Source organism: Scyliorhinus torazame, chromosome 10, assembly GCF_047496885.1.
Source record: "Scyliorhinus torazame isolate Kashiwa2021f chromosome 10, sScyTor2.1, whole genome shotgun sequence".
Taxonomy (NCBI): Eukaryota; Metazoa; Chordata; class Chondrichthyes; order Carcharhiniformes; family Scyliorhinidae; genus Scyliorhinus; species Scyliorhinus torazame.
In genome coordinates this window covers 89,065,868-89,079,784 of record NC_092716.1, presented here as the reverse complement: position 1 = coordinate 89,079,784, position 13,917 = coordinate 89,065,868, and the positions used below count along the sequence as shown (strand labels likewise).

Sequence of the window (13,917 nt, the reverse complement as noted above, 5' to 3'; positions counted from 1 at the left end):
CATTTTCAGATTGCACCAGTGTCAAACTTCTTTCTGTTCTCCAAATCTACATAAAAGATAGACTTGCATTTATGTATGGTACCTTTTATGTCCCCAGGCTGTCCAAACCACTTTACAGCCAACAAAGTACTTAGGAAGTGTAATCACTGTTGCAGGGAGCAAGTCAGACAATTGTTGCACAGCAGGTTCCTACTCACAACTTGATAATGACCAAATAATTTGTTTTAGTGATGCTGATTGAGGGATAAATATTGGCCAGTACACCCAGTTCTTCTTTGAAATAGCACCATGCATACTTGGATTGGATTTGTTTATTGTCACGTGTACCGAGGTACAGTGAAAAGTATTTTTCTCCGTGCAGCTCAAACAAATCATTTAGCACATGAAAAGAAAATACATAATAGGGCAACACAAGGTACACAATGTAAATACCTAGACACCGGCATCAGGTGAAGCATACAGGAGAGTAGTATTAATCAGGTCAGTCCATAAGAGTACTTTTACTCAAGCGAGTACATGGGGCCTCCGTTTAATGTGTCAAACATGGATATGGTAGTTCCAAATGGAGTAAGAGGGATATTAAGAACATAAGAACTAGGAGCAGGAGTAGGCCATCTGGCCCTTCGAGCCTGCCCCACCATTCAATGAGATCATGGCTGATCTTTTGTGGACTCAGACAATATTGTCTATCTTTCTTTTTTATAAGTTTAGGGTACCCAATTATTTTTTTTCCAATTAAGGGGCAATTTAGCATGTCCAATCCACCTAACCTGCTCATCTTTGAGTTGTGGGGGTGAAACCCACGCAGACGCAGGGAGAATGTGCAAACTCCACACAGTGACCCAGGACCGGGATCGAACTCGGGTCCTCAGTGCCATAGGCAGCAGTGCTAACCACTATGCCGCCGCGTCACCCCCTTTTCTCTATCTTTTTGATGTTGAAAAACTGATAAGATTTTCAATTCAGGATCAATTTAATATAAAGTGCTTCTCTGTAGTGTAGTTATGGAAAACATAACTGACTGTCATACTTGTTTAGAAAAACTTTCTCACCACTTAACACTTGAGGCTTTCTTATTCTATCAGATACAAGAGGGAAAAAGAGGTGTGTCTTTATATTTGGGCTGAGGAGTGAGACTAATTAACTTATTTTGTTGGACTTTAATTCTATTGGGAATACTGCATAGTTCGGAGTCAGACCAGTCAAATGTAAAGCAAATGTTTAAATTTATTTCCATAGTCATTTGTCAGCAATTTGTATGAACCCAGTGGCTTTATTGTTTCACTGGTGACTTAAAAATGGTTTATTATTCCTTCATGTTAAATGTATTTACTTTACAGGAAAAGGAAGGGCGTGGCCTTGACTTTAGTGGCGATCTTGTAGTGACATCGTTATCAAAATCATCTTCATTGCCTCAGACCTCACACATGCGACCTTTCCAGTAGTTTTACTGTATCTGCATTTATTCCTGTACGCTTTCATGTTCCAAGCACAATTGGTAGAGACATTTTTACACGTTGCAGTATTCTCCAAGAACGGTTGCACAGGTACACCAGAAAACCACAATAAAATACTTCAGTTCTAATATTTCTATGTTTTTCAGATCCTGCTTAGTAAGAATTCAAAGCAAGAATCTTGTTATCTTTAACAACATTTTCAAATATAGGCACAGGCCTCCTTTTGCAGGTTTGCATGCTATAATGAGCATTCACCTTACAAAGATTCTAGTGGAGGTACCCGAAGGCAAGGCTATACAGCCACCACTATATTCTCCGAGACCCATTTGAGACATGTGTTTATGCAGAACTCTAAGTAATAGAAACATCGTAATTAGAAGTAGTGGCCACTGTCTATCGTTAACAGCACAGTCCATGTGTCATTTTTGGCCTACTGGGCTTGTATGCTGCTTCCTGAACTAGAAACAGCAATTCTTTTTTGTTTCTGGCTCCTATTGGTAGATTTTAAACCCTCATCTTGCAAAGTGATTCTTTAAATGGAATCTTCATTCCAGAACTGATTTTATTTAAAAACACAGAGCCTATATCCATGACATACTGTTTTCCATTACATTCAGTACATGCAGAAGATACATTCGTTAAAGCAAGTGTTCCTGAGGTTGGCCATTCCCACATGCTGGTAATTGGGTCAATGTTGCTACTTCGGCCTCTGTCTGGGAACCTGTAAATATAGGTGCAATTGAATCAGGATTTTGTATCTCGTCTATGCTTGACGTTTCAAATTGTGTTTTGGTTTGTTGCTGTTGTCACAGTATTTCCTGAATAAATCTGAGAATTCCACAGGATAAGCATTGGTTGTAATGCAGTTAGGTAAAGTCTGTGTCAATATTGTCCATATCTCGTACACACTCCCAAAACAAAATTCACATTTTGCATTACCGTAACAAGAGGATCCTGTAATGTATTTGACCTGTTTGTAAAATGTATTTTAAGATATCAGTTAGGACCTTTCAACAGTGTTTTAAGTAGTGAAATAAAAACATTGTGGTTAATTGGCCAGTACTATAGACTTTGACTTTTTAATCCCAGTTTATGGTTGTAAAATTAAATGGTTCATGATACATAGCAATGAAAACAGCGCGGGTTCAATTCCCGTACCAAAAGGCCCCGCCTTCCCAACCTTGCCCCTCACCTGGTGTGGTGATCCTCAGATTAAATCACTACCAGTCATCTCTCAAAAGTGGAGAGCAGCCAATGGTCCTCTGGGGCGACACATGCATTGTAAATTCAAAGTCTATAGCACTGTTGCTTCCAACAGTTAAACATGTATGTATAAGGATCTTGTTGAGACAATTCAAAGATATTATGGTTTTCCCAATGTGTTCAAAGTGAAATTGCTGATTTAGCTCTTGTTTCGCTATGAGTTACAAATTCATGCTTACTTTATTTTTCATATTTGTACATATATTTTTATCCCTATGTATTTTAAATAAAAGATTGCTGAAATGCACTTTTGTAAGATAAATCTTGGGAGTTTTGTTTTTTAAATAAAAAAAGTCCTAGTTACTCGCAAGATGTAAATTCCACAGTGTCAGAAACAACTAACCCTAACCCCAAGTCCATTTACACATTTGTGAGAAATATGAGAATTTCTAGAGCGAGGGTAGGTCCGATCAAGGACAGTAGCGGGAGATTGTGTATTGAGTCTGAAGAGATAGGAGAGGTCTTGAACGAGTACTTTTCTTCTGTATTTACAAATGAGAGGGGCCATATTGTTGGAGAGGACAGTGTGAAACAGACTGGTAAGCTTGAGGAAATACTTGTTAGGAAGATGTGTTGGGCATTTTGAAAAACTTGAGGATAGACAAATCCCCCAGGCCTGACTGGATATATCCAAGGATTCTATGGGAAGCAAGAGATGAAATTGCAGAGCCGTTGGCAATGATCTTTTCGTCCTCACTATCAACAGGGGTGGTACCAGGGGATTGTAGAGTGGCGAATGTCGTGCCCCTGTTCAAAAAAGGGACTAGGGATAACCCTGGGAATTACAGGACAGTCTTACTTCGGTGGTAGGCAAAGTAATGGAAAGGGTACTGAAGGATAGGATTTCTGAGCATCTGGAAAGACACTGCTTGATTAGGGATAGTCAGCACAGATTTGTGAGGGGTAGGTCTTGCCTTACAAGTCTTATTGAATTCTTTGAGGAGGTGACCAAGCATGTGGATGAAGGTAAAGCAGTGGATGTAGTGTACATAGATTTTAGTAAGGCATTTGATAAGGTTCCCCATGGTAGGGTTATGCAGAAAGTAAGGAGGCATGGGATAGTGGGAAATTTGGCCAGTTGGATAACGAACTGGCTAACCGATGGAAGTCAGAGAGTGATGGTGGATGGCAAATATTCAGCCTGGATCCTAGTTACCAGTGGCGTACCGCAGGGATCAGTTCTGGATCCTCTGCTGTTTGTGATTTTCATTAATTGGATGAGGGAGTTGAAGGGTGGGTTAGTAAATTTGCAGACGATACGAAGATTGGTGGAGTTGTGGATAGTGAGGAGGGCTGTTGTCGGCTGCAAAGAGACCTAGATAGGATGCAGAGCTGGGCTGAGAAGTGGCAGATGGAGTTTAACCCTGAAAGTGTGAGGTTGTCCATTTTGGAAGGACAAATATGAATGCGGAATACAGGGTTAATGGTAGAGTTCTTGGCAATGTGGAGGAGCAGAGAGATATTGGGGTCTATGTTCATGCATCTTTGAAAGTTGCCACTCAAGTGGATAGAGCTGTGAAGAAGGCCTATGGTGTGCTAGCGTTCATTAACAGAGGGATTGAATTTAAGAGCCGTGAGGTGATGATGCAGCTGTACAAAACTTTGGTAAGGCCACATTTGGAGTACTGTGTACAGTTCTGGTCACCTCATTTTAGGAAGGATGTGGAAGCTTTGGAAAAGGTGCAAAGAAGATTTACCAGGATGTTACCTGGAATGGGGAGTAGGTCTTACGAGGAAAGGTTGAGGGTGCTAGGCCTTTTCTCATTAGAACGGAGAAGGATGAGGGGCGACTTGATAGAGGTTTATAAGATGATCAGGGGAATAGATAGACAGTCAGACTTTTTCCCCGGGTGGAACAAGCCATTACAAGGGGACATAAATTTAAGGTGAATGGTGGAAGATATAGGGGGGGATGTCAGAGGTAGGTTCTTTACCCAGAGAGTAGTGGGGGCATGGAATGCACTGCCTGTGGAAGTAATTGAGTCGGAAACATTAGGGACCTTCAAGCAGCTATTGGATAGGTACATGGATTACGGTAGAATGATAGCGTAGAATAATTTGTTCCTAAGGGCAGCACGGTAGCATTGTGGATAACACAATTGCTTCACAGCTCCAGGGTCCCAGGTTCGATTCCGGCTTGGGTCACTGTCTGTGCGGAGTCTGCACATCCTTCCCGTGTGTGCGTGGGTTTCCTCCGGGTGCTCCGGTTTCCTCCCACAGTCCAAAGATGTGCAGGTTAGGTGGATTGGCCATGATAAATTGCCCTTAGTGTCCAAAATTGCCCTTGGTGTTGGGTGGAGGTGTTGACCTTGGGTAGGGTGCTCGTTCCAAGAGCTGGTGCAGACTCAATGGGCCGAATGGCCTGTTCTGTGATCACACTACATAAGTCCAGTTGTCCTTAATTCACGACTTAATTCTGTTTCCTGACTGTTTTCATCTTTCCTCAATTCGGGGAGAAAAAGTGCATCTGTCAGTGCAACAAAAAAAATACAGGGCTGGATTCTCCGTTCCCCCAGCCGCGTGTTTCTCTACTCGCACCGCTGGTCAATAGAATTTCCCATTTAAGCCACCCCATGCCACCAGGAAATTCACAGGCAGGGGTGCACTGCTGGCGGGCAAAGAGAATCCCAACATCTGGAGAATTCCAGCTGCAGTAATGGAAAAGCAGAATAAAGGTTGAACATCTCTTATCCAAAATCCCAAAACAGAAAAATTCTGAAATCTGCACTTTCTTCTGAGTGTGCTGCACATGTGCAGTTCCCAACATGCGCTGCACATGCGCAGTTCCCAACGTGCACCCCACATGCGCAGTTCCCAATGCATGCCGCATTGATACAGACTTCGCCCCAAGCATTTCCGATAAGGGATTTTCAACCTGCAATTGCTGAAAATCTGCAATTTAAAACCTAAAACACTGGGTGTGACAAGGCTATAAGAAAAATCTTTGATCGAGTGGATGACAGGAAAAGTTGAATGTCAAAAGTTATTCCCATAGGGTCAAAGAAAATGACGATGGGGCAAGAAAAAACAAAAGATGTGCTGGAGCAGTGTACTACTGTCTGAAAGTGAAAATAAGCAAAAAAATTAAATATGCAAAGAACAGGAAACAAGTTCACTCTCTGAAATTGCTGAATTCAATGTTGAGTCTTGAGTAAACTAACAAAGATGAGGTGCTGTTCCTCAAGCTTACATTGAGCTTCACTGGAACATCATAGTGTCCGCCTTTATTATCTCACCAGCTATTGGCTATATTTCATCTAGTTAACGGAATGGGTCAATAAAAGCTATTGATGTTTCTACGGTTGCTGTCTTTCTAAACACCCAGTCCATTTAATTCTGTTGATCAGAGGCTCGTACTATCAGCTGTCCTATTCCATTGAAATAAATATTTTTTTCCTGCACAGTACTCTTACGAGCTTAGCCAAATGTGGGAAAGCAATTTTCCGTATCGATTGCCCCACAGAAGTCAATGCATAAGACCTGATTTGGTCAACCAATGGAGATCCAGATTTGGTGGAATGATTTGCATAAGATCGCAAAGGTTCCAGTTTAGATTTGTTTTAAACAAACCAGGATTTTTTTGAAAGTTTTATGTTTAAATGTTGCTACCTTAACACCCTTTCACAGTCTCACCAATACTGATTTTTTTTAAATTGATGTATAACAAAAATCTTTTCTTTAATTCTTGCAATTCGCTCCCTCCACATTTAATACAACCTCTGACCTGTTCAACCTAAGCTAACTATCTCTAGCCCTACCCAAGCATGGTCAGCTCAGGTTGCCTCCTTCCATCCCTTCAACTCAGCATTTGATATTAACTCATGGGGTTTGTTGTCTCTTTCTGATCATGCTCCTGTGAAATGCCTTGGCATGTATGTGTTAAAATGACAGCAAGTTGGAGTATTAAGTAAAAGACTTTGTGAGTGTAAAAAAAGTATGAATTGATCTGCACAGGGCTCCAACTTTTGTGAACAAATTTCAGTGTAAAGTTAGTTTGATTTTGGTGTCAACCATTTTAGCTCCAACACAACAGTGCAAGAACTCCTCGGTCTATCTTCAGCTGCTTTAACAATGACCATCATTCACAGGCAGTAAGACTTGATCTACATGCTACTGTGGCAAACACCATTTGTGCCAAACAAATGCCAGGCAATGACCACCTCTCGTTGGGAACTTCAAAAATCCAGAAGCTTAACACAAAGGAAAGCCGCCTGCTCGATCGGCACCCTTTCCACTGCCTTAAATATTCACTTCTTGGTTGGAGTGTGTGCAGTCTAAAGGTTGCAGCACAATAATTCTCCAAGGCTCTTAAGGCCAGCCAACGCATGGGAATATCATCAACTCAAAGGTTCCTCACCATGTCACATACATCATCCTGCCTTGGAAAAAACATACTGCTACTCCTTTAATGTCTGTTCAAACTCCTGGAACATCCCATCTAATGGTAGTGGGTGTGCCTGTGCTACACACTGGTGGCTCACAGCAGCTGCTCACTACCTTCTCAAGAGCATTTAGACATAGGCAACGTATGCTGGCATTGCCAGCATTACCCACCTGTGAATGAAAACAATTGTACATTGAGGATCAAGTGTGGAAAAGTTTTTTTTTTTAAACCCAAAAGTAATGCAATATCTGTGATCTAGTATATCACAGTATAGTTATCTAGTATAAAGAGCCATCTATTCCGTAAATTAATTCAGGATGTGATGAAATTGTGGGATTTTTATTTTGAACATCAAGTTTCATCTGGAAACATGTTAAATGCCCTGTGTGGTGCAGACTTGTACAAATCAGGGAAGCCATCAGGTTGGATCTTGGACTGTGCGCACCATTCTCTCGACAAGCTGGCAGGCCATTACAATTGGCATCGGCAACTTTGATGAGGGTGGGGATGAAGGGTTCCCATTCCTGGTCCAATGATCTCTACTCAAACCATGTGTGTAATACCCCCAATAGTTAAACCTCTGGGCTCAATTTATAAATAATGACCACCCAGCAGCATGTCAGCCCCCATCACCATTCCCCACAATAAGTTCAACTGCAGGGAAACCAGGGCAGAGAACCTGGAAAAAGGTTAACCACACTTCAGTATTGATCAACATGATCATCATACAACTACAGGTTGGTAACTAATTCCTTTTATTAGAATGTTGTAACACATTTATAATTGATCAATTTAGTAAAGACAGTAACCAGCGCCCTCACTGGAGGCTGGATGTGGGACTTATGGCAGATGAAAGGGTGCGCGAGCTACCTGCAGGTCAATGACACAAGGGAAATTTGAGCAGCGGTGGTGTGGGAAGCACTGAAGGCAGTGGTCAGGAGTGAGCTGATCTTCATCCGGGCCAGAGGGAGAAGGTGGACAGGGCAGAGACGAACCAACTGGTAAAGGAGATACTACAGATTGAGGTGGTATGCAGAGACCCCAGAGGCAGGGCTTTTAAGGGAATGGTGGAGGTTACAGGCGGAGTTTAGCTTGCTGACCACGGAGGGCAGTGGAGCAGCTGAGAAAGGAGAGGGGGGGCGATCTATGAACATGGAGAGAAGGCCAGCAGAATGCTTGCACAGCAGCTTAGGAAGAGAGAGGCAGCTAGGGAGATAGGGAAAGTAAAGTACGAACCTGGTTGGTGATTCAGTAGTGGTGAATAAGGCATTTAGGGATTTCTACAGCAGGCTGTACAGGTTGAAACCCCCTACGGGGCCGGAGGGGATGAGACACTTTTTACAGGGGCTGAATTTCCCAAAGGTGGACGGGGAGCGGGTAGAAGGGCTGGGGGCCCCAATCGGGCTGGAAGAGATAGTGGAGGGCTTGAAGGCCATGCAGGCGGGTAAGGCCCCGGGTCCAGTACCTAGTGGAGCTTTATAAAACGTTCTCAGGGATATTGGGGCCGGTGTTGAGGATGTTCAATAAGGCAAGGGAAAGAGGGGTGCTGCCCCCGACGATGTCACAGGCAATGATTTCGCTGATTCTTAAGCGGGACAAGAACCCGGAACTGTGTGGGTCCTACAGGCCGATATCCCTGTTGGATGTAGATGCCAAGTTGCGAGCCAAAATCTTGTCCTCCAGGATTGAGGATTGTGTTCCGGACGTTATTGGGGAGGACCAGACAGGGTTTGTTAAGGGCAGACAGTTGGGGACCAATGTAAGAAGGCTGTTAAATGTGATCATGATGCCCCCGGAAGGTACAGAGGTGGAGGTTGTGATCGCAATGGATGCAGAAAAGGCTTTTGATCAGGTAGAATGGGACTGTGGGAGATACTGGGACGGTTCGGATTCGGGCAGGGTTTTATTGACTGGGTCAGGTTACTGTATCAGGCTCCTGTGGCAAGTGTACGGGCAAATAGGACAACATTGGACTATTTTAGACTCCACCAGGGGACGAGACAGGGATGCCCCCCCCCTCCCCACTGTTGTTTGCGCTGGCTATAGAGCCGTTGGCAATTTCCCGGAGAGCCTAGAGGAGCTGGAGAGGACTGGTCCAGGGGCGGGGGGAGCACAGGTTTTCGCTCTATGCGGATGACCTGCTTCTGTACGTTTCGGACCCAATAGTGGGGATGGAAGAAATCATCTAGGGGAATTTGGCCGGTTTTCAGGGTATAAGCTTAATATGGGAAATAGTGAGATGTTTGTGGTCCAGGCAAGGGGATAGGAGAGGCGACTGGGAGAGCTGCCATTTAGGTTAGTAGAGGGAAGCTTTAGGTACCTAGGCATCCAAGTGGCGCGAGAATGGGACCGGCTGCATAAATTGAATCTGGCCAGGTTGGTGGAGCAAATGAAGGACGATTTTCAGAGATGGGACTCGCTTCCGTTGTCGCTGGCTGGGAGGATGCAAACGGTGAAGATGACGATCCTCCTGAGATTCCTATTTGTATTTTAGTGTCTCCCTATCTTTAGTCCGTGGTCCTCTTTTTAAGCGGGTCAACAGAGTGATCACTGGCTTCGTCTGGGCGGGCAAGACCCCACGAGTAAGGAAGTTTTAGCAACTATTACTGAGTGGCTAATATAGCCATTATCAGGAAGTGGCTGGTGGGGGAGGGGTCGGCATGGGTGCGTATGGAGGCGGCTTCATGTAAGGGCAACAATTAGGAGGCGTTGGTAACTGCGCCTCTGCCATTCCCGCTGGCACGTACTCCACCAATCCAGTGGTGATGGTGGCCCTGAGAGTTTGGAGCCAGTGGAGGGGCATGTGGGAGCATCGGTCTGGGCCCCAATCTGTGATAATCACCAGTTTGCCCCGGGGAGTTTGGACGGGGGGGGGGGGAGGGGGGAGGGTTCCGGTTATGGCGGAGATTGAGAGAATGGGGGAGATGTTCATAGAAGGGAGCTTTCAGAGTATGAGGGTGTTGGAGGAAAAGTTTGGGTGGCGAGGGGAAACATGTCAGGTATCTGCAGGTGCAGGACTTCCTTCGTAAACAGGTGTCAACCTCCCCACTCCTACCGCTAAGGGGGATTCAGGACAGGGTAGTTTCCAGAGGGTGGGTAGGAGCGTCTTGGACATTTATAAAGGAGCTTATGGGGTCAGAGGAGATGCAGACCGAGGAGCTGAAGCGCAAGTGGGAGGATGAGCTGGGAGGTGAGATAGAGGATGGTCTATGGGCAGACACGTTGAGTAGAGTCAACACGTGCCAGGCTCAGCCTGATACAATTTAAGGTTGTTCACCGGGCTCACACGACAGTGGCCCGGATGAGCAGATTCTTTGCGGTACAGGACAGGTGCACAAAATGTGTGGGAGGACCGGCGAACCATGTCCACATGTTCTGGACATGTCCAAAGCTTACGGGATTTTGGCAGGGTTTTGTGGACATGTCCACGGTGTTAAAAACAAGGGTGGCGCTGAGCCCAGAGGTGGCGATTTCCAGGGTGTCAGAAAACCCAGGAGGAGAAAGAGGCTTTGCTTCCCTGGTAGCCCGCAGACAGCTATTAGCATGGAGGGACTCAAAGCCGCTGAAGTCGGAGACCTGGCTGTTGGACATGGCTAGCTTTCTCAGTTTGGAGAAAATCGCCTTGAGAGGGTCACTGTTAGGGTTCACCCGGAGGTGGCAGCCGTTCGTCGACTTCTTTCCGGGAAATTAATAGTCAGCGAGGGGGTGGGGGGGGGGGGGTAGGGTTTAGATTAGAGTAGGGTGTTAATAAGGGTGGGACCTGTACGAGAGGTAAATGGCTTTTGCACTATGTATATAGTTTCATGTATATAGTTTATTTTGCTGTTACTGTACCAAAAATACCTGTTTATTTTTTTTTTTAATCTTAAAGAAAATTGATAAATTATGTGCAGATGTGATTTTATATAAATGCAATTCAGGATGTGTTTCAGAATTAAAGAATATCAGTGCATTTCAATTATGTAATTTTAATGTTTTTAAATTATGTTACAATTAGAATCAACATACTGCAGAAACCAGTCAGATTAGTTTTAGATATTACAACTATAACAACTGAAATGCAACAGTAATAAATATACAAATGGAAGGTGCACTTAAGGTGCTGGGAGATCTTAAACTCAAAAATTAGAACTTCTTTGAAATAGCATTCAATCTCTTATGTTAACTGCAGCTTTATATTATATTTTGAAGATTATTCCTGCTACAATCACAAAGGTTTGCATTTAAGCTCTACTAAAACATTTTACATCTGTTTTGAAAGATTTATATCTCATGCGTCATTTAATTTTCCTTTTCCCCCTCCTCACCCAATACTCAGTTTTAAATTGATATTGCGGACATACATGTGGAGCTAGTTTAATTCAGGCCATACACTTTCGTATTACAAAATAAAACATTCATCACCTCTGACCTGTATCCCAAACAATGTCCAACCTTAAAATTGCTGAACTGAGACATGTTGCCAAAGCTTTTTGTCTTCCACTAATCAGGACAATGCAAGAATGCCAAATTTCAAATCGTCACAACAATTTATACTACAGGAGAAAGGGATACTGATTGGTTGGAAAACAGACCTCAGCCAGAATCAACTTGCCAACCAAATCAACACCCTTTTCTCATGCAGTATAAATAGTTGCTTTCTTTGAAATTGGGCATTCTGGTGTCGGTCCCGATGAGTGCAAGAAAAGCTTTGACAGGGTGTCTCTTTTCTGCAATACTACACACTTGTGCTACCGAGCTACAACCTTTAATCTCCTTCAGCACTCCCAACACACTGACCCTGGCCTCCCTTTAGCTTCAATCCAGCATTGCTAGACTTGACTTCCAGCACCAAGGCTCTGGATTCCATCCCTATTCATCACCTTTTAATCTTACGATTTGATCAATTTTTTCATCACCCCTTCCTAATATTGTGTGCGCTTTAGGTGTCCATTTTGTTTTCTGATTCTAGCTTGGATTGTACTTCTTTACATTTTCTTTATTTTTTAATTCAGAGTACCCACTTAATATTTTTTTCCAATTAAGGGGCAATTTATTGTGGCCAATCCACCTAACCTGCACATCTTTGGGTTGTGGGGGTGAAACCCACCCAAACACGGGGAGAATGTGCAAACTCCACACTGACAGTGACCCAGGGCCGGGATTCAAACCCAGGTCCTCAGCGCCGCAGTCCCAGTGCTATCCACTACGCCACCATGCTGCCCTACATTTTCCTTTTAAATGACACCAAATATCTCTGATGTGGCGATGCCAGCATTGGACTGGGGTGAGCACAGTAAGAAGTCTTACAACACCAGGTTAAAGTCCAACAGGTTTATTTTGAATCACTAGCTTTCGGGGCACAGCTCCTTCCTCAGGTGAATCCTGAGGAAAGGAGCCGGGCTCCGAAAGCTAGTGACATCGAAACAAACCTGTTGGACTTTAACCTGGTGTTGCAAGACTTCTTACTGTGCTCACCAAATATCACATTCAACTTATTTTCCAAAGTTTCCTGGGTCATTTGACAGCTGTAGCTTAGAGATGGGCATCGTGTTCCAGGATGTTCACTCTGCAAGTTGAATGCTCCATATTCCTCCTCTCAGCTTCTCGAAAACACAGGTGAAATCAGCACCTCAGTAATACCAGGAGCCCCACCACACTCTCCTTCCTCACTATCCCAATAATCTTGGTTTTATGCAGGGCAGTCCTTACATGTCTGCACTGCCCCTGCTGTCGTCACGCTGGTTGATGACAGCACTAAAACAGTAAAATATTCAGGTCTTTGTACTAGATTCACACAATGGTTCTCACTTATTTAAACATACTTTTCCAGAGTGAGTAGAATCTCATTTGTTGCTGGGCGGTTCACTGCCAATAATACCATTCAATTGCTCTGGAATACAGACTGAGATTAAATGGGTACAGCAGCATGGTCACATACAGCAAATTATCCTGTTGGGTTGGAAACTTCTGCATTATTTTAGACTAATTTGAAAAACTACATTCTCAACCTTTTCTTTTTAATGGGGGGAACCCCCCCACCGAGAGAGATGGAGTGGGAGGAACCCCCCCCCCCCACCGAGAGAGATGGAGTGGGAGGAACCCCCCCCCCCCCACCGAGAGAGATGGAGTGGGAGGAACCCCCCCCCCACCGAGAGAGATGGAGTGGGAGGAACCCCCCCCCCCACCGAGAGAGATGGAGTGGGAGGAACCCCCCCCCCACCGAGAGAGATGGAGTGGGAGGAACCCCCCCCCCCCACCAAGAGAGATGGAGGGGGAGGAACCCCCCCCCCACCGAGAGAGATGGAGTGGGAGGAACCCCCCCCCCCACCGAGAGAGATGGAGTGGGAGGAACCCCCCCCCCCCACCGAGAGAGATGGAGTGGGAGGAACCCCCCCCCCCCACCAAGAGAGATGGAGGGGGAGGAACCCCCCCCCCCCACCAAGAGAGATGGAGGGGGAGGAACCCCCCCCCCCACCGAGAGAGATGGAGTGGGAGAACACCCCCCCCCCCCCCCACCGAGAGAGATGGAGTGGGAGAACACCCCCCCCCCCCACCGAGAGAGATGGAGTGGGAGGAACCCCCCCCCCCCACCAAGAGAGATGGAGGGGGCGGAAACCCCCCCCCCACCGAGAGAGATGGAGGGGGACGGAAACCCTCCCCCCACCGAGAGAGATGGAGAGGGGGAACCCCCCCCCCTGCCGAGAGAGATGGGGGGGGGGGGAGAAAGAGAACCCTCCCACCGAGAGAGATGGAGCGGGAGGAACCCCCCCCCCCCCCAGCGAGCGAGATGGAGGGGGGAACCCACCCCACCGAGAGAGATGGAGAGGGGGG

The 13,917-nt window shown here is 45.3% G+C and overlaps 1 protein-coding gene across 3 annotated transcripts in view; it reads left to right on the top strand.

The window, feature by feature from the left end:
* Positions 1-2,982, top strand: part of arl2bp (ADP-ribosylation factor-like 2 binding protein) — a 52,813-nt gene extending 49,831 nt beyond the window's left edge. For all 3 annotated transcript variants that reach the window (XM_072518399.1, XM_072518401.1, XM_072518400.1), the window contains exon 7: positions 1,341-2,982. In XM_072518399.1, the coding sequence (XP_072374500.1) occupies positions 1,341-1,445 (105 nt within the window). In that variant the 3' untranslated portion in view covers positions 1,446-2,982. The remainder of the gene's footprint in view (positions 1-1,340) is intronic.
* Positions 2,983-13,917: the final 10,935 nt, after the last annotated feature.